The 20,519-nt window shown below is 39.9% G+C and overlaps 1 protein-coding gene and 1 long non-coding RNA gene across 3 annotated transcripts in view; both read left to right on the top strand.

Annotated features, from left to right (window-relative positions):
- The first annotated feature begins 2 nt into the window (after nucleotides 1-2).
- LOC123789553 (uncharacterized) lies at nucleotides 3-13,882 on the top strand. The gene is made up of 5 exons (XR_006778837.2): nucleotides 3-110; nucleotides 3,399-3,671; nucleotides 10,185-10,244; nucleotides 12,773-12,850; nucleotides 13,576-13,882. It is a non-coding gene; the product is annotated as an uncharacterized LOC123789553 (long non-coding RNA).
- Nucleotides 13,883-15,053: 1,171 nt separating this feature from the next.
- Nucleotides 15,054-20,519, top strand: part of KLHDC10 (kelch domain containing 10) — a 59,783-nt gene continuing 54,317 nt past the window's right edge. For both annotated transcript variants that reach the window (XM_045792648.2, XM_045792646.2), the window contains exon 1: nucleotides 15,054-15,340. In XM_045792648.2, the coding sequence (XP_045648604.1) occupies nucleotides 15,169-15,340 (172 nt within the window). In that variant the 5' untranslated portion in view covers nucleotides 15,054-15,168. The remainder of the gene's footprint in view (nucleotides 15,341-20,519) is intronic.

Raw genomic sequence — 20,519 nt, 5'->3', positions numbered from 1 at the left:
GTTCTGCGCGGCTCAGATCCTCCTCTGGAGGCGCGATCCCACGCGTTTGCCCACGCGGCTCGGAGAATCTGACCGCGGGGCCCACCCCTTCCTGGCCATCTTAGAACGAGGTAAACCCTCATTTTTAGAACGAGGTAAACCACCACGGGAGGCCCTCGTGTTTAAACCTAGATTAATCGTTTTCTGTATGCACGAGCGTATTTGGACTGATAAGAGCGCTGTTTCTCCAAATTTGACAGGGATGAGGGGCCAAATTTAGTCTTAAAGTAATTAGCTAATTAGCTGATATTGCTCTCCCAAGTTATATCCTTTTACGAGTGAAGAAATGGCGACCGTCACTTGAGAGTAAATAATTTAGAAGCTTTCTTAGAAACCGTGTTGCAGGTGGGTTTAGAAGTCTGTGGCATTTGGCATTATTGAACACCCTCCCTCCTTTGTCCAACAAGTTATTTATGGAGTGTGCCCTACTGACTCTGTCCTAGGCGTTGGCAGTGACAGCATTGAACAAAGGAGATAGGTCTTAATGGAGTTAGACCTCAAACAAATACGTGTTCCTATAGTTTTGAGATTATGATTAGAAGTGCTCCGAAGAAGTAGCAAGTGTACACAAGGAGGACCTAATTTAGTCTGCAACTTCTCCCGAGACTATCAGGTGCTGGGGCTAACATGGATGAGATTGTGGGAAAATCAGATTAGAAGGAGTTTGTCTCATCTAATCAACTGGAAAAGAAGACTGTTGTGACTGAGCCATAGACCCAGATGAAGGTGGGACCACCCTCGACCCCTCCAGCTCACTCCCTGTGGGCTTGTAACTCCAATAATGTGTCCACCCGCCAGGACCTTGCCTCCCTTATTCCGTCTCTGCCTAGCCAGCTTAAGTTCATTGCCAATCATAATCATCATTTCTTTGCAGAATTTGAATATGGACTGAGAATTAGTTGAGATTGAAGCATTATTGTTAATTTGTCATATGTGATAAAGGCATTGTGATTATGGTTGTTAAAACTCCTTGCTTTAAAAAAAAAAGGACTTATGAGAGATACATCTCGAAGTATTTATGGGTGAACTGGTATGATGTCTGGGATTTGCTTTAAAATTCTTGAAGAGAAGGGTGCCTGGCTGGCTCAGTGGTGGAGCATATGACTCTGGATCTCGAAGTTGTGAGTTTGAGCCCCATGTTGGGTGTAGAAATTACTTAAAAATAAAATCTTTAAAAAAAAAATCCTTGAAGAGAAAGTGTGTGGAGAAATAGATGAAAGAAGATTGCAAAATGTTTTTAATTGTTGGATTTGGGTGATGGACTCATGGCGGTTCATTATATTATTCTTTCTACTATTGAATATAGTTGACAATGTCATAATAAAAAGCAAAATAAGTAAGCTAAAAATAATACGTTTTCATGAATATCCTCTCAGTTTCCTTGAACCCCTCTTGCCTTATAGTACTCATCTGGCAAAACGTCAATCCCAGTTGAGTTCAACCCTCCACCACTCTGCTGCTGCACCCAGTCAGCTGAATGCGGTTAAAGAAAAATGGAGGACATGCTGATTTGTCTCTGTATTCTTGACCTCATGTGCTGTTAATTCTGTGGCAGACATTTTGTCTTTTTTTCTGTAATATCCCAGTGCCTGGTACGTAATAGATGTTGAGAAGATGTCAGGGTTGTTTTGTTTTGTTTTTTTAAGATTCTATTATAAGTAATCTCTACACCCAATGTGGGGCTCGAACTACAACCCTGAGATCAAGAGTCGCCCACCTCACCCACTGAGCCAGCCAGGTACCTCAAGAAGATGTCAATTTTTTAAAAAGGTTTTCTTTATTTGACATGCACACAGAGATAGCACAAGCAGGGGGAGCAGCAGGCATAGGGAAAGGGAGAAGCAGGCTCCCCAAGGAGCAGGGAATCTGATGTGAGGCTCCATCCTAGAATCCTGGAATCGTAACCTGAGCCGAAGGCAGATGTTTAACCGACTGAGCCACCCAGGCGCCCCGAAGATGTCAATTTTAAGACATGGGTCAGTAATTATTTCTGAAATATCCAATTTTCAGAGTCCCTTGGCAAATGAGATATGGAGGAAAGAGATTTGGAGTCAGGTATGGCTCCTCCTCCCACTGACTTCATTAGGTATGTGGCCTTGAGATTGAGTAACCTCTGGTTACCAGATTAAATGGGATCATATCTATGAAAGTGGTTGGTACATAGTTCTTGGTAAGTGCTAGTTTTCTTCCTAAGCATTTCAGCATAGGTTGTGGAGGCAGTGATGCACCATCCAGGGCCCGCTTTAGGAATGAACTAAATCCTATGGTCATTGGCAGTACCACCAGGAAGAAGCCCTCAGCTGGCAATTCCTTTGGGAGTTACTCAAATGAAAATAGCTATTTGCCTTCCCCAGGGCATCCTGCATCCAAGGACTAATCAAGATGGAGATATAAAAAGCCCAGCCTCCTTGCCCCAACTCAGGACGATGCTGAAGGGCCATCCAGCTTTAGAGTTTCCTGTGGAGTCCCCTGGGGCCAACCTTGAGACTTCATCACAGTCCACCTTCTCCCCCTGCCCTATCCTGCTTCCTTCCCCTCCTTTCCGTGGTGTTGATCCCAAGTGCCCTTTCCCAAACCCTCTGGCATTCTAATCTCACTTTCAGGATCAGTTTATCCATTTTGTTTATCCCAGAGCTGACAGCTCTGCTGATACCTCCAGCTATCAGACTGTATTTATGGTCTGTGTGGGTTTTTTAAAATTTGTTTTTTCTAGTGATCTCTACACCCAATGTAGGGCTCCAACTCACAACTCCTGAGATCAAGAGTTCCATGCTCTTCCGACTGAACCGGTCAGGTGCCCCACGTGTGTGTGGTTTTTTTAATGTCAGAATATATAAAAATTTCTGTAGATAAGCTTTTTATGCTATGTAGGACCTCTTAAGAATGAGTCAAACATACTATGTTTGCTAGTATAATTCTTTCATGAAGTACAAAAATGTGTCAAACAGCTAAATTTACATTTTTAGTGAAAATTCAATTTCCATAAAACATGACATTTAATAGTTTTTTAAGTGGGTGCACATTTATCAAACATTTTGATATCTTATGGGCTTTTTATTGATATGTAACTTATGCAACATAAAAATCACCCTTTAATAAAGTGGTTTTTAGTATACTCAAAGGGTTAGGCAGCCATCACCACCCTCTAATTCCAGAACATTTCATCACTCCAAAAAGAAACCCCATACTTATTAGCAGTTATTCCCTATTCCTTCCTTCTCCCAGTCCCTGGTAACCACGAATCTATTTTTGGTCACGATGGATTTGCCTGTTCTGGACATTTCATATTAATGGAGTCATACAGTTTGTGGCTTTTTTTTTAAAGATTTTTAATTTATTTTTATTTTTATTTTTTTTAGATTTTATCTGTTTATTTGACAGAGACAGCCAGAGAGAGAGGGAACACAAGCAGGGGGAGTGGGAGAGGAAGAAGCAGGCTCCCAGCGGAGGAGCCTGATGTGGGGCTCGATCCCAGAACACCGGGATCACGCCCTAAGCCGAAGGCAGACGCTTAACGACTGCGCCATCCAGGCGCCCCTAAGATTTTATTTTTAAGTAATCTCTACACCCGACATGGGGCTTCAACCTACAACTGTGAGATCAAGAGTCACATGCTTCACTGACTGAACCAGGTAGGTGCCTCTAATATGTGGCTTTTTGTGTCTGGCTTCTTGCACTTTGCATAATGCTTTCAAGGTCCATTCATGATGTAGGATGTATTAGTACTTCATTTTTTAATGGCTGAATAATATTCCATTGTACTGATGGATATACCTTATTTTGGTTTTCCATTCACCCATTGATGGACATTTGTGTTGCTTGCATTTTTTGGCTATTTTGAATAGTGCTATTATGGATATTTGTGTACCAGTTTTTTTGTATGGACATACATTTTCAGTTCTCTTAGGTATATATCAAGGAGTAAAATTTGAGTCATCTGGTAACTCTGTGTTTAACACTTTGAGAAACTCTCAAACTTTTCCAAGGTGGCTGTACCATTCTACAATCCTACTAGCAGCGTCCAAGGGTTCTAATCTCTCTACGTTCTTGTCAACACTTATTATTGTCTACCTTTTTTAAAAGAGATTTTATTTATTTATTTATTTGAGAGAGAGGAGATCACGAGCCAGGGGTGGGGAGGGGCAGACGGAGAGGGAGAAGCAGACTTTAAATAGGTTTTTAAGTGGGTACCCATTTATCAAGACTCGGGGCTTGATCCCAGGACCCTGAGATCATGACCTGAGCTGAAGGCAGATGCTTAACTGACTGAGCCACCCGTCTATATTTTTTTTTCAAAAAAAAGATGTATTTATTTATTTGAGAGAGAGAGAGACTGCACAGGGGAGGGTGGAGGGGCAGAGGGAGAGGGAGAGAGAATCTCAAGCAGGCTCCCCACTGAGCACGGAGCTGATGTGGGGCTGGATCTCAGGACCCTGATGTCATGACCTGAACTTAACTGAATGAGCCACCCAGGTGCCCCTCTTGTCTAATTTTTTTATTTTAGCTATCCTAGGGAATGTGAAGTGGTACCTTATGTGGTTTTGATTTGCATTTCCCTAATCATAGTGTTGTCAAGCATCTTTTCATGTGTTTATTGTCTTTCTTCTTTAGAGAAGTGTCTGTTCAGATCCTTTGCCCATTTTTCAATTGGGTTGTATTTTTGTTGAGTTTAGGAGTTCTTTACATATTCATGATATTAAACCCTCCTCAGATACATGCTTTGCAAATATTTTCTCGTGTATGTTGTCTTTTTACTTTCTTTTTTTTTTAAAGAGTTTATTTATTTGAGAGAGAGAGAGAGCGCGCACAAGTCGGGGGAGGAGCAGAGGGAGAGGAAGAAGCAGACTCCCCACTGAGCAGGGAGCCCGATGCAGGGCTTGATCCCAGGACTCTGGGATCATGACCTGAGCTGAACGCAGCTGCCTAACCAACTGAGCCACCCAGGTTCCCCTTCTTTTTACTTCCTTGATAACATTCCTGGATGCATACATTTTAAATTTTGATGAGATCCAATTTATCTGTTGTTACTTATGCTTTTGATGTCACATCTAAGAATCTCTTGCCAAAGTCAAGATCATGAAGATTCATCTCTATGTTCTCTTGTAATAGTTTTATGGTTTTAGAACTTATATTTAGGCCAGTGATCCATTTTGGGTTTATTTTTATATATAGGTCTGAGGTTGAAGTCCAACTTGTGGAAATCCTGTTGTTGTCCAAGCACCATTTGTTAAGACTATTTCTGCATTGAATGTACTCGACACCCTTGTCAAAAATTCATTGGCCACAAATAAAGGGCTCCCTACCTCTTTTTAATGAGGTATCTTTACTAGTGTTTATAAATTTCATTGTTATATGGCATTTGTAGTTTGTATTTAACCAAGGGTCCCTTAAGTCTATAAGACACATGTTCTTTTTACACTAAAAGAATTAAACATGACGGTATGTTTTTCCTTGAGAGAGACTTTTCAGGTTAATCTGTAACTTAACAGATATATAAACCAGGAGCCTGACCCCTTTTACCTGCCCAAGTCCCTTTGCCTTTACACCGATAAAATTATCCAAGGCCAAATTCAAAGGCAATTTTATTACCTAAGAAGTTGTCAATGCTTAACATCAATAATATATCATTTCTTTATTTTTTATTCTAAAAGCAATAAAATCATATTCTAGAACATCCTGAAAATAGAGATAAGAAGAAAAAATCCATAATTTCACAAAAAACCATTAGCATTTTTCATCAGTTCTCTCTTTTATACTTAATACAGATTCCACTTAAACCAGGGAGTCTGGGGCGCCTGGGTGGCTCAGGTGGGCAAGCATCTGTCTTTGGCTCAGGTCATGATCCTAGGGTCCTGGGATGACTCCCACATCTGGCTCCCTGCTCAGTGGGGAGCCAGCTTCTCCCTCTCCCTCTGCCTGCCACTCCCCCTGCTTTTGCTCTCTCTCCGTCAAATAAATAAATAAAAATCTTTTTTAAAAAAGAAATAAACCAGGGAGTCTGTGAACTTAGATAGTATACTGGGTTGGATAGTGTCCCCCCCCCCCCCAAATTTATGTCTACCTAGAACCTGTGAATTTGGAAATGAGGTCTTTGCAGATGTAATTAAGTTAAGGTGAGGTCATACTGGATCTGAGCGGGCCCTAAATCCAATATGACTGGGGTCCGTATAGATAGAGGGAAATTTGGGCACAGAGATGCTCAGGGAAAGCATCATGTGATGATAGTGGAGTGATGCAGCTGGATTGGCTGGGTTGGCAGCAACCACCAGAAACTAGGAAAGGGACATGGAACAGATTCTCACCCAGAACCTCCAGAAGGAACCAGTCCTGCTGACATCTTGATCTCAGACTTCTAGCCTCCAGAACTGTAAGAAAATAAATTTCTATTGTTTACGCTACCCAGTATGTGGTCTTTTGGCAACCCCAGCAAACGAATACACCAAGGAAACTAATATAAATAGGGAAAAAAAATACCATTATTTTCACAATCCCCTAACTGAAATTTAGCCTCTCCATCAATATTTTTGTTTGTTTGTTGCCGTGTTTGTAAACTTACATCCTAAAAGACAAAGTGCTGCTTTGGGACTAAGAGATCTTCACTCTTACTGTTGCCACCAAAGGACAGAAGAATGGCTGCAAGTTAAAAAAAAAAAAAAAAAAGAATAACAAAATCTCGTTTAAAAATAGTAACAGTGGGGCGCCTGGGTGGCGGTTGGTTAAGCGTCTACCATCAGCTCAGGTCATGATCTCAGGGTCCTGAGATGGAGCCCCACATCAGGCTCCCTGTTCAGTAGGGAGCCTGCTTCTTCCTCTCCCTCCGCCCCACTCCCCTGCTTGTACACACACACACACACACACTCTCTCTCTCTCTGTCTCTCACTCTCTTTCTCAAATGAGTAAATAAAATCTTTAAGAAAATAGAATAGTGACAATGTGTCCAAGATATATTGTATAGAACAAAAGCTACTGGCAGAATACACTATATAATACCATCTATGTAACAAGCTAAAATAGAATACCCGCATGCACCTGTAAATACGTAGAAAAAGATCTGGAAGAATAGACGTCAAGCCATTAACAGTCTTTTGGGCTGGGGAGTAGGGTTGGGAGGTGAGTGAAGGGGAGAGTTTTGCTTTTTCTATATGTTCTTTTATTTACAGAAGATTATACAATAAGGATGTATTCATCGTTTTAAAAATTAGGATTTGATTTAGAGACTCAAAATCATTACTCATATGGCTATTGGGCCAATCTTGGGACTATTACAACATTATGTATTATTATCTTATTTTTGCGTCTCCGAGCTGACTAATTAGAAAGCACTTCTTAAGCATCTACTCTGTGTAGGCAATATCTCACGTTTGCATTGAGACCATAACTGTATGGTTTGCATCTGTTTCTTACAACTCTAGAGGTAGAATACTGATTAGGATTTTACTGGCTTTGGGTGACAAACCCAATTTAATCTATTTTAAGCAAGAAGGAGCATTTGGTAGAACAGTATTTCTTAAAATGATTAATGTTCGTTCCACCTTTTGGTTTTGTTCATCCTGTTTTACACAGAAAAAAGCTTCCTCCTCAATGTTGACATGTTATTTTTTTTTTAAGATTTTATTTATTTACTCGACAGAGATAGAGACAGCCAGCGAGAGAGGGAACACAAGCAGGGGGAGTGGGAGAGGAAGAAGCAGGCTCATAGCGGAGGAGCCTGATGTGGGGCTCGATCCCATAACGCCGGATCACACCCTGAGCCGAAGGCAGACGCTTTAACCGCTGTGCCACCCAGGTGCCCCGACATGTTATTTTTATCAAAAGTTACTTCAATGCATAAATTATTTATAACCTTCTTATGCTTATGGTGCTTATAAGACAAAATCAGAATAAACTTGTGAATTAAATAACTATAAACTCGAAACAGTTCACATTAATGAATGATGTTTGCTGAGCTACAATCACCAATGTTGGAGAAAAGTAGAAAAGTATGGCCCAGTTTAGGTTCTTTAGTTAATCTCCTTGTGTAATTTATTTTCAATAGTATTAACACATGCAAAGAGTGCCTGTTCACAGAAGCTTACCACACCAAAAATACAAAATGTATTAATAGTTTCAAGGTTTGTTTACTTGTTTGGGATAATCAGACTTAATACTTCACAAATCTTTGCCAGAGAGTGTTCTCCTAAAGTCAATTTAATGAGATGTCACTTTATAATTTCATACTAATATTAATATATAATTAATATTTTCATAAAACTGTCATGTTCACTTACAGTTAACTTAGTGTCACTTTAATCTGAATCAAATGTATATATATGACAATTATTGCTAGAACTGGTAACAGGAAATCATATCTGGACTTTAAGTTCAATATCGCAGATGTTGGAAAAAAATGTCTAGTTTTAGCCCAGAACTTTCTATTAGATTATTAAAGGAAGTAAGTAAACGTTCAAATGACTCATTCACATGACTTTAAAAATGAATGGCCATAAAAAAGGTTGGGTGTGGCTCAATTGGTTAAGCGTCTGACTCTTGATTTCAGTTCAGGTCATGCATGATCTTAGGTCCTGAGATCGAGCCCTTGTGGAGCCTGCTTAAGAGTCTCTCTCTCCCTCTCCCTCTGCCCCTTCCCCTGCCAAAATAAATAAAATTTGACCATTATTCGGTTTTCTTTAGAAACTTCCATTTTTTTTATTGGACTTGGAACATCAGGACCACTGTGAAACTTGCTTTTGACTTGCCTACTGTGATGTCACACAGCCTTCATTTGACACAAATGCATATTCACATGTCAGGGCAGCCCTTGAACTCTTCTCATAATGTAATATATCACTGCATCTCATTATGTCATTTTCCTGATGTCAAGTGTAAAACCAAGCTTATTAAATAACAATTTTAATTCTGTTTCAGTCTTTCAGTTATAAAACACTGCTATAAGAGCATTGTCTTTTTTTTAAGGTTTATTTATTTATTTATTTGTACTTTTTAATGTAAGCGCTATACCCAACGGGGGGCTTGAACTCACAACCCCAAGATCCAGAGTTGACTGAGCTAGCCAGGTGCCCCAAGAACACTGTCTTTATAATTGATGATCCTAAGACTACATGGTTTAGTGCTAGAACAATATTACATTTAAATCAGAGCCGAAACAAGAATTCCAATCTTTTGTGATACTGCTCTCAAATATGCATAATGTGACATGGTAGCTCTTTAGTGTGGCCCGTAGAAGATAGCTGGGAGCAGAGGTCTTTTATCTGAGGCTGCTGCGTATAGGCAGGTTCACCCACGGCAATGGATAGCCTCCCCTAGAAATCCTCAACCCGGGGCGCCTGGGGGACTCAGTCAGTTAAGCATCTGCCTTCAGCTCAGGTCATGATCCCAGGGTCCTGGGATCAGGCTTTCTGCTCATCGGGGAGTCAGCTTCTCCCTCTGCCTCTTCCTACCGCGTGTGTGTGTGTGTGTGCTCTCTCTCTCTCTCAAATAAATAAATGTAATCTTAAAAAAAGAAATCCTCAACCCAATTCACTGGAGTGATCTTTGAAAACATTAACCTGATCATGTCACTCTTTTCTTGAAGACTTCAATGGCTCCTCACTCCATTAGGATTCAGTCTAAGTTCCTTAATGAGGTTTGCCTTTCCAGTGTCATCCCCAAGCAGAATTGTTTAACTCCTTCCCTATTCCAGAATGAAATCTTGGTTTTACATTTGTAAAGTCCAGGGTCTTTTTTCCAAATATCAAAGGCAAATTCAGACTTTTATATTTAGATCTACAAAGAAACATGGAAGCTTTGAAATTAGTGGTGTGTGTGTGTGTGTGTGTGTGTGTGTGTGTGTGTGTGTGTGTGTGTTTAAATGCGGGTGGGGTAGGGCAAAGAGTCGCCTTCAGAATTTCCATATTAGTTTCTTAGGGCTACAGTTACTGGGCTTCTCAGAACCTAAAACTTTGGTAAACACTTTGGTCACCTACCCGTATGTTGATCAAATACCTGCCTAAACATTGTGAGAGGGGAGCTTAAGGTTTGTATAACCCTTCAGAGCAGACCCTTCCAACTTGAATACCTAGAGACAAGGTATTTCAAGACCTTCCTGGATCTTTTTGTCCCCTGACCCCTTTTTCTCTTGCACTCTGATACTTTTATTCTTCTTTCAGGAAATACTGGTCATGTCCCATTGAGCTGATTTCATGACTGAATGTTTCAAAAATACTATGGTAGGTTAATCTGCCTATTAATAAAGATGATATACATTAAAGTGCCTAGTTCACAAAAGATGATCAGTAAATGTGACCCTTCTTCCTTCTTTTCCTTGGGCAGCCAAACGTAACCTTAGCTACAATTTATGCTTTGTGTTTCTATGACAGCTATATGTGTAATGCTTATGTGTGTAATGCTTATATGTATAGATGCTTGTAATTTTTGTAATTAAACTAAAGACTCATTAGTTTGGGCTTTTCGATATCAATGCTGATTTGATCTGGGCTAATGACAAGCCGTTAGTCACCTTTGACTATTCACCAAGGAATTTATATGATTCTGGGTCATATTTAATCTGCAACAAACTAACGAACAGTCCAAGAGGTAAACATTTTTAAAGGATTATTATACATTGATTGCTACACATTGATACATCAATTGATTGCTAATGTGAGAATATGACTTTACATAAAACATTATACTTTTCCTTGTACTTTCTTTCTTTTTCTTTTTTTTAAGTAGGCCCCACACCCAACATTAGGCTCGAACTCAGGACCCCGAGATCAAGAGTCACGTGCTCCACTGACTGAGCCAGCCAGGCACCCTTCCATGTACTTTCACATATACTGTTTTATTGGTTTCTCACAGTAACTCACATGCTGTTAAAAAGGAAGATATTACTGTCATTTTGCATGTGATAAAACTGGGTGGTATACAGAGGACTACACTTGTTTTCTCCACCTTGGCTGTAAATTAGAATAACTCAGGGAACTTTAAAAATATGGCCAGTGCCTGTGCTCCAGAGATTCTGATCCAAATGGTCTATACGGAAACTGAACATCAGTGTTTCCCATAACGGCCTCAGGCGGGTCCAGTGTGCAGTTAGGGTTCAGAGGCACTGGGTTACACAGTGCTGAGTTTAAGATGTCAATATGATAAATACAACTAGATTTCCTAATGTAGTGTGTACTTGTTACCCCTCCCCAATCCTCTGGTCCCTAACTACATCAAATGTTGTAATTATAGAAGCTCTGCTGGAAAACAATCCTGGAAATGTGTTTGAATCATTGTTTATGTTCAACATTTATAAAACAGTTTCCTGGAAAATATTGTCAATGCAGACTTCTTGCTAAATCCAACTGACTTGTTTTCCAAGTTAGTGTGAACTGGAAGCTCTAACTGCTTTGAGGCTATTTTCACGAGTAAGCTTCAGGGAAGGTAGAGATGGTCCTGCCATCTCGAGGTGTTATGGAAGTCCATCCTTAAATATTTAATTATGCATAATTTAAAAAATAAAGAGATTTTAAAAATAACTTTGATATCATTATTGTCCCTAACAAATATAATGTTATTTTCCCACTATCCTCTAGTAACCTTTCCAAATTTCAGAATTTTCCCAATTGTTCCCAAATTGTCTTTTAAGGTTGATTTGTTCAGGAGGCTCCCATACATTTTGCTATACATTCCCTTTAATTTGGCACTGTTCTTTTGAGAACCATTTTGAAAAACCTTGTTATGACGGAAAAATTAAAATTTACATAAAAGAAGAGAGAATAGTGCTGTGAACTCCAATTATCCATCATCCAGCTACATGAAGTATTAACTCCAGGCCATCCTTGCTCCATGTACATTCCCATCCTGTCTCCCATCCCTTCTGCCTGGATGATTTTGAAGCAAATCCTAGACATCATAGCCTTTTACCTGTAAACATTTCAGTATCTTTTCTCTAAAAGATGGCTTTAAAAATATATATATACATGTCCATGATACCTTAAAAATTTAATAATGATTCCCAAATATAATCCAATATCCAATCAAATTTTCCTATTAAAAAATAGTTGGCTTATTCTAACCAAATGCAAACAAGGCCCACACCCTGCTTTTGACTGATATATTTCTTAAAACTCTATTAATCTGGGGGTTCCTTTTCCCTCTTCTTGAAATATCAAGTTGAAGAAAATAGGCTGTTTGTTCTATACAGTTACCCACATTCTATATTTTGCAGATTACATCCCCAAGATATTATTTAACATATTCTCTGTCCCTTTTATTTCCTGTAAACTGATAGTGCTACAGGTTTGACTTTATTCAGATTCATTTTCTTTTTTTTTGGCAAGAATCCTTCCCTGAAGATTGTACTTGTCAGCACACGCTACTGTCTGCTTCTTCTTTTTTGTTCTACGAGCAGCCCTTAATTATCATAGCCTGCCTCTATTATTTCATTAGGGGTCAGCACCTGCCCGTTGTGTTTTTATGTTACTTCATTTTGTTTTTCATGACATTGACTTATTGACGAAACCAGGCTAGGTACGGCAAAGATTGTCTCCCTGGATTTGTTTGATTATTTTACATGTCATTTAACTGTTCCTTTGTGCCCTGAAAGTTCCTGTAAACTGGCTGTTGGAGCTTAAATCTCGATTAGATTCCAGTGAATGTTTTTGGTATGATGACTTGATAGGTGGTATCAGGTACTTAATATTATGTTATGTCAGCAGGTTCATATTGTCTGCACGCACTTATTTTGTTAATTTTTTTTTTTTTTAAGTAACCTCTACATCCAATATGGGGCTCCAGCTCACGGCCTCAAGATCAAGAGTCACATGCTGTATGACTGAGCAGCCAGGTGTGCCTGCACGCATTTATTTATTTATTTATTTATTTATTTATTTATTTATTTATTTTAAAAGATTTATTTATTTGAGAGAAGGGGGGGGTTGTGTGGGAGGGGTAGAGAGACATGGAGAGATAGAATCTCAAGCGACTCCACACTCAGTGTGGAGCACAATGCAGGGCTGGATCTCATGACCTTGAGATCATGACCTGAGCTGAAATCAAGACCCAGAGGCTCAACCCATTGAGCCACCTCGGTGCCCCGGCATGCACTTATTTTGAAGATCCCTCTGCAAATCATGTGAATACCCATCAAAGTGTACTTAGAGTCCACATTAAAAAGTTTTGGCAGCAACCTATTTAGAAGGTGGTTGTTTTTTTTTTTTTAAAGATTTTAAAAAATTTATTCATTTGATGCAGAGAGACACAGAGAGAGAGCATGAGCAGGGGGAGAGGCAGAGGTAGAGGGAGAAGCAGACTCTCTGCTGAGCCAGATACAAGGCGCTCAGTCCCAGGACCCTGGGATCATGAACTGAGCTGAAGGCAGACGCTTAACCGACTAAGCCACCCAGGTGTCCCTTTGTCATTCTTTATTACTTGGAATACTCCTATAAAAAGAAAATTTCCTTCATCTACTTTTTGGTTTACTCAGTGGTACAGTTTCTTTAGAAAAATTAGCACTTATTGATTTTGACTTTCATATTTTAAAGCCATCAACTTTTTTTTTTTTTCCCCCAGGTCTCAAACATTTTCATAAGCGGTGTGTTAACAGTGCTTACCGGGTAAAACCCCTGCCCGGATGGACTGAAAGTAGGAAAATAAGGCGGCGGGGCCAGTGGTGACACGAATTTGGCCAAAAGCATATGCATCCTCAGCTACAGCAGATTTTCTCTTTTTAACTTGATCACATAAGGTTCGCCTATATAAAGGTTTACATTAAAAAAAAAAGCCATCATATCTGAGAACCTTGACGTTTTGTTTTCCTTGAAGGGTACATACGCTTTTCCCTTATCATTGATAAACATCAATAAACTATCTGTATTTTCCTGCTTAGCACTGCGCCCAGTAAATTCAAAGCCAAGTTTTCTTTCTTTCTTTCTTTCTTTCTTTTTTTTTTTTTAAAGACAGAGAGAGACAGCCAGCGAGAGAGGGAACACAAGCAGGGGGGAGCGGGAGAGGAAGAAGTAGGCTCACAGTAGAGGAGCCGATGTGGGGCTCGATCCCAGAATGCTGGGATCACGCCCTGAGCCAAAGGCAGACACTTAACGACTGTGCCACCCAGGCGCCCCCAAAGCCAAGTTTTCTGTTTAATTTTGGGACAATAGGAATTTCTGATCTGTACATCTGCATTTGTCCTCAGTCTCGCTCTTCCATACCTATTTCTGTGGTTCTATCTTTAAGGTGATTCAAATTTTCTACGAGCAAAAAAGGGTTTGATTGAACAAAAACATTTTCACATAGCCATCAGTCCTTTTTGAAAGTACCTTTTTCTTGGCACTCTTCTCACTGCTAGGAGTTATTTTAAAAATCTTTACTAACGTAATAAGCCAGAAATGGTTTCTCGTTGGGGTCTTCATTTGTCTTTCTATGATTACTGGTGAGCTTGAACATTTTTTCATGTTTATTAACCAGGTTTAAAATTGTTTGATTAGGAGGTGGCTTGTATTTAATCAGGGAAGAGCTCAGCCAGTCAACTCAAAGACAAGGTAAATGAAACCCAGGAATACCTCACTCTTAACATTTAAGCTTCGACTCCGCCTCTGGTTTTTTCCTCCTCCAACAGACCCTTTGTGTATGTCAACGGTCAGGGAAAGGGATCTCGGTCTGCAAAGACGGCGGAACACTGTATTGCCCCCAAATATGTGTATGATGTGCATATCCTATTTCTGATTTCGGTGTTTATGGAAAGAGTTCCTGAACCCTAACCGTGCCTGGAGGACCGGCTGTCGCCGGGACTCTGCAGGAGTGGCCTCTCTCACTCGGCCTTCGATTGGCCCTCCTGATCCCGCAGGAGTCGCCGCGACGCGGGCTTGCTTAGCGCGGTTGATGCGTGTGTTGAGTGGCTGCTTCTGCCTTTCTCTCCCCCCATTTTTTTTTTTTTAGCCATAGCTATGGTTACCACGTCTCTCCCCGCCTCCCTCCACCTGCCAAGAAGGCGACTGGCAATTGGCTGCCTGTCACCAAGTAAGCCAGTCATTGGTCACTAGTGAGAACAGGGCGCTCCCCCTTCCCCTGTCTCCCGGGTCTCTTGAGGAGCCCAGGAAGGAGGCTCCGCTAGTGCCGCCGGGCCAGGGGCTGCCGGGACCCGGCTGCGGCAATCGTTAGCGGGTCATGTCGGCCGCCCAGGGCTGGGACAGGAACCGCCGGCGGGGAGGAGGCGCCGCAGGCAGTGGTGGCGGTGGCGGAGGTAGCGGGGCCGGCGGGGGCAGTGGGGGCAGCGGGGGTCGGGGGACTGGCCAGCTGAACCGCTTCGTGCAACTCTCCGGGCGGCCGCACCTGCCAGGTGAGTCGTGGGACAGGGTCCTGACAGGTTGCGGGCGCGCTGGGAAGGCGACTGCTACCTTTTCTTTTCTCCCTGGTTTTCTTTTCCTTGGGAGGAGGAAAGGCAGGCCCCACGCATAGCTGAGGGACTGGGGCATGGAGAAAAGGAAAGGTGTCTTTGAGGTCAGGGAGGGAGCAGGAACACAGCGAAAAGAAGTATTTTTGCTTTGTTGAAAGCTCTGTGCTGGGAGTTGTGTTTTCTTTTCAAAGGAGAGGCCGCTGTTTCATTGACATTCCCAAATGTTTCGCCTATTCTGTTCCCAGTCTCGTCCTCTTCCGCAGTTTGATCTTGTAAAAGAAAGACATTGGCGCCTAGCTGTGAGAAATTATTTTTAAAAGGGTGCTAGATTGAGGAGAGAGGAGGGAAGAGCGTTCCAAAGAGTGATTTTGTAAAAACCACCGCGAGTGTGTAAGAGTTAGGCATTCTGAGACAAGAAAGGAGGAGGAAAGGCGCGGGGTGGGGTAGGGGGGACGCGAGGGGTTGTTGGGATGTGCTTGGGAAACAGAACCAAGAGAATTAGGAAAAACTAGTTAAATTATTAATATTTTGGAATGTCCAGAGCAGAATGGCGAGCGTGATCTGGATTTTAAGGGGAGAAAATGAAGATCAAGAATATACTTAGTGACAAAATTATGCTGCCTCTACTATATAAAAACAGACGATTGAGAATTGAGAAAATGGACCCAATGTGATTATTTACATTTTGGCCTACAGTTTCCTATCCTTGAGTTCAGATGCCTTAAAAAACAAAGACAAATCAAATCGATGTGTGTGTGCAGACGATTTTAAAAAGATACATTTGTAAGTGAAGTGTAGTGGGGGGAAGATAGGGAAGTAAATACTGCACAGAATGTCAAATATTATATTGGGCAAGCTTTTTTCTACCTTGAAGAGAACTATCAGGAATGATGTGTTAATCATTCACCATATTGTTTGTGAATAATGTTGAAGTTGATTTTATCAGTGATGTATTTGTTTAACCGATGAGTTTTGAGAACATGATGGTTTTTGAATTCCTTTTACTACCATGCCTGTACTTCCAAGTAGTCAAAAATTATTTGGTTAATTTGAAGATAACAAAGGAACTTTGCACGTTGAATGAGACAGTCACTTGTTCGTAATGAGGTTATTGATGCATGTTAAAAATGCACATTAACAATTTCTTTGTGCTATTAAATTAACATTGAGGCAGTTTTAAATAGTCAAATATGTAATATACCAGGAGTTGGGTTTGAGGTGATAGTCTCAAACTGGGTATTCTGAAATTGCTAAATACGTGATCTTTAAAAAAAGAAAAAAAGGAGAAATCCTTTTTCTTATCCCAGATTAATAGTGAAAACTTATATTTTTGTGTATTGGCAGATTTGAAGATAAATCTCTTACCAAAGAGTATTACCAGTTTGCCCTCTACTACTACTTATATTTAGGTCTTTGATCTCAGATTAATTATACCATTGGCTGGATACAGGCATTCCCACGCTCCAAGAACCTGCTTGGTGCACTTCCTCACTGTCACCACGTGATGGCAGTGGAAGCCATGATTTCTGATAAGGGGCTTAGGTGTGGAGCTATTTCTGCATTTCCTTAGCACACAACGCCAAAAACAGCCATTTGTCCAGAGGTAAAGATAAACGTGTTTAAGCTGTAAAAATTCATGTAATGGGGCGATCGGCCTTTTCTTTCTGCTTTCTTTTCCCCTTCACTGGCGCTTCATTCTTCCTTCCCAAGTAGGTGGCCTCTGTCATTTATTCACTATCAGAATCGGGAACATGTGATATCTCAATACATTTGAAATTCTTTTACACCAATTTATTATTTTCCCCAGCATGACATTTTAAGTCTCCCCTCCCCACCCGGATTGAAAGGTTGTATATTGAGGTGTTTAAAAAGATTTTAGGTGCTGGTGAGGGATAGAAATGTCTAGACCCATTTTATGGCTGACCCTGGAGGTTAAATTTTTTTTTTCTTTTTTAAGTTTTTGTAACTAACTTTCTATCTCTATGGAACTCTAATCCCATTTTCCTTTTTTCATCTTTCTCTACCAAGACTTCCAGATACCAAGCGTCCAGAACACTTTCTTACTTTTTGCACACCCATTATCCAGTCCCTGGTGAAACAAAACAAAACAACCTGGTCTTCCTGGAGTGTTCTCTCTCTCCTTCAGTGATAGCATCTTTTTCCTTGCAGTTAGGCAAACCTGAAACTTGGGTATCTTCCTTAGATTTTCTTCTCCCTTGCATTTCAGGTGTAATTAATTGCCCAGTTCTGTTTATTTTTCTACTATAACTCCAGTCCATGCTGCCATCATCCCTCACTTAGGTCTCTCGCAGTAGCTTGCTTGCTTGCTTTTTTTTTTTTCCCCCCTGCAGTAGCTTTCTGGGTCTTTCTGCTTCACTCTTGCCCTCCAATGCATACAGCACACTCATCTTTTGAAAGCACAAATCTGTTCTGGTCTCTGCTTACAACCTTTTACTAGCTCTTCGTTGCTTTTAGGGTAAGGCAAAAATCTTAAACACCGCCTAAAGGCACTGCATTGTCTAATTCTCGAGTTATTTCTACATCACATGGTTTGCACTTTGATAGTTTTCTGTTTCCTTAGACATATCATGCTCCCTTCTGCCACAGGGCATTTCACATGCTATCTATCATACAAGAACTCTCTTACTCCTCATTCTGTTCCTTTTTTTTCTTTTCCTTTTTAGCTTCTCTTCCATTGGAACTTAGCTCAATCACACTGTGTTTTCAGGAAAGCCTTCTTTGACCTTCTCTGATTTATTCTCTTCTCCCTATACACACTCATAGTGCCTTGTGGTTTTCTTTGGACATACTTATCATTTATGTGTGATTCCTTGATATGCAGGATTTGACACTGGTTTTTTGTTTTTTTTTAAAGATTTTATTTATTTATTTGACAGAGATAGAGACAGCCAGCGAGAGAGGGAACACAAGCAGCAGGAGTGGGAGAGGAAGAAACAGGCTCATAGCGGAGGAGCCTGATGTGGGGCTCGATCCCAGAATGCCGGGATCACGCCCTGAGACGCTTAACCGCTGTGCCACCCAGGCGCCCCAGGATTTGACACTGTTGATATATATACACACACAGTAGCATATATACATGTGTACATATACACACATATACATATACTCAAATTCTATATATAAGCAATTAGTTTCTTGTGAATTTGATTGATTAGTGGGTTTTCAATCCTCTACAGCCCCATTGACTCTGGACAAATGGATAAAATAAAATTCTTATACATAAAAATAGATTAGACTCTGCATTCATGGTGAGAGCACAAGTGGTATTTTGTGAAACCTTGTTTGAGCAGCTTCTTGTCTTTTTGCTGTCTCCTAAAATGCTTCAGTGATTATGTATTTGCCCCATAGACCAATAAATTCATAGCTTGTTGGTCCTGGATTTCTAACTCATAATCTCTACACACTCAGTAAAGAACAGGGAACATTTTTATAGAGTAAGTATGCAGAAATAGAGCTCAGGGACAAGGTGATCATGGGGATAATAGAACCCAAGTTACTACTGTAATTTCACTGTGTGAGTTCGATTAAATACAATGTATTATTTGGGATAACAGTTAACATTGCTGCTAATGAAATCTGAAAAACTGACAAAGAGAAGGAAAAATATAACAACTGGTGAAGGTGGGCAAAAATAGCATGGAAATCTCAATATAAAAATGTGAAATGTGATATATACTCATGACATGAAACCCAAATAGTACAAAAGAGCATATGATAAAAGGCAAGTTTTCTTTCTACCTTTGACCCCAGCTAATTGGCTTCTTTTCCTAAGAAGCAACCAATGATAAATTTAGTTTGTGTGTGTGTGTACGCGCGCGCGTGCGTGTATAAACAGTAGCCTTTCTTTGTTTGGATGGGCATTTAAAATATTTACGGTCTTCCTGATGTAAATGATGATACAATGAATATCCCTCTATACATTTTTGCATATGAGGGAGTCTGTCTAGGATAAATTCCTAGAAGTGCAATTGCTGGGTCAAAGGCTGTGTACTATTTAAATTTTGATAGATATTGTCAAATTGCTTTCATAGAGGTTGTACCAGTTTGTGTTTCACTGTTGGTGTTGGAGTGCTGGCCTCCTATACCCTTGGTAATAGAGTGGGTTATCAAACTTTTTTTAAATTGCCAATTTAACAGGTATTTTTTCATCATCTTTTCAATGGATATAAGAACTGTATTTGTTAACTTTATTTATAACATTTGCTTATATTTTTTTATTTACCTGGTTATATTTTTTGTTCATTATTCTGTTTTTTATAGGAACTCTGTTTTAAGGAAACTAGTTGTCTTTGATATGTGTTGCAGATATTTTTCAGTTTGTCATTTGGCTTTTGACTTTGTTTCTGGTGTATTTTTTCAGCAGAAATTAAAATTTTTTTTGTAGTTGTAATTATCAGTTTTTTTATGGATTTTACTTTTTGCATAAAAAGAAAGTCCTCCCCTGTTTAACTATTATTTCTGATTAAAAGGAAATTTCTTATGTTTTTTCTTGGTACTTTTATAACTTTAAGTTAAATGCACTTATCTATACAAAATATAAATTATGTGAAGTATTAAGGTAGGAATCCAACATTTTTCCAGGTGGCTACCAAGTTTATCACAGTATTGAAATACTGTCTATAGGTGTACTAAGTTCTTACATATAATTTGGGGTTCTTACTGGGACTCTTATTCTGTTCCATTGATAAGTTCACCTATTTATACCTTAATGACCTCGTTCTTTGAGTATAGTCCTGTCTTACTGTAGTTCCCAGAGTTTTCCTGGTTATTCTTGCTTGTTTAGCTCCTCTCCCCCATTCTGTTAATATTCTTATTGGTAGAACATTATATTTACGGATTGATTTAGAGATATTTGATGTCTTTTTGAGGTTCAAACTTCTGTTCAGGAGCAGGGAATATATTCATTTCTTCTTGTTCAGGTCTTCTTTCACATCTCTCAGTAACATTTTAAAGCTTTTTCATAAAGACCTTTCACATTTCTTGTTATGTTTAGCCCTTGGTATTTTATCTTTTTTGTTGCTATTGTAAATGGAGTTTCTACTTTTATTGTATCATTTATCTTGTTGTGCCTAGCCACCTTTAGAATTCTAATACTATCTAT

Source organism: Ursus americanus, chromosome 3 (genome assembly GCF_024610735.1).
Source record: "Ursus americanus isolate L20-20 chromosome 3, mUrsAme1.1.p, whole genome shotgun sequence".
In the NCBI taxonomy this organism is placed as follows: Eukaryota; Metazoa; Chordata; class Mammalia; order Carnivora; family Ursidae; genus Ursus; species Ursus americanus.
This window is presented reverse-complemented; position numbering and strand designations above follow the sequence as displayed.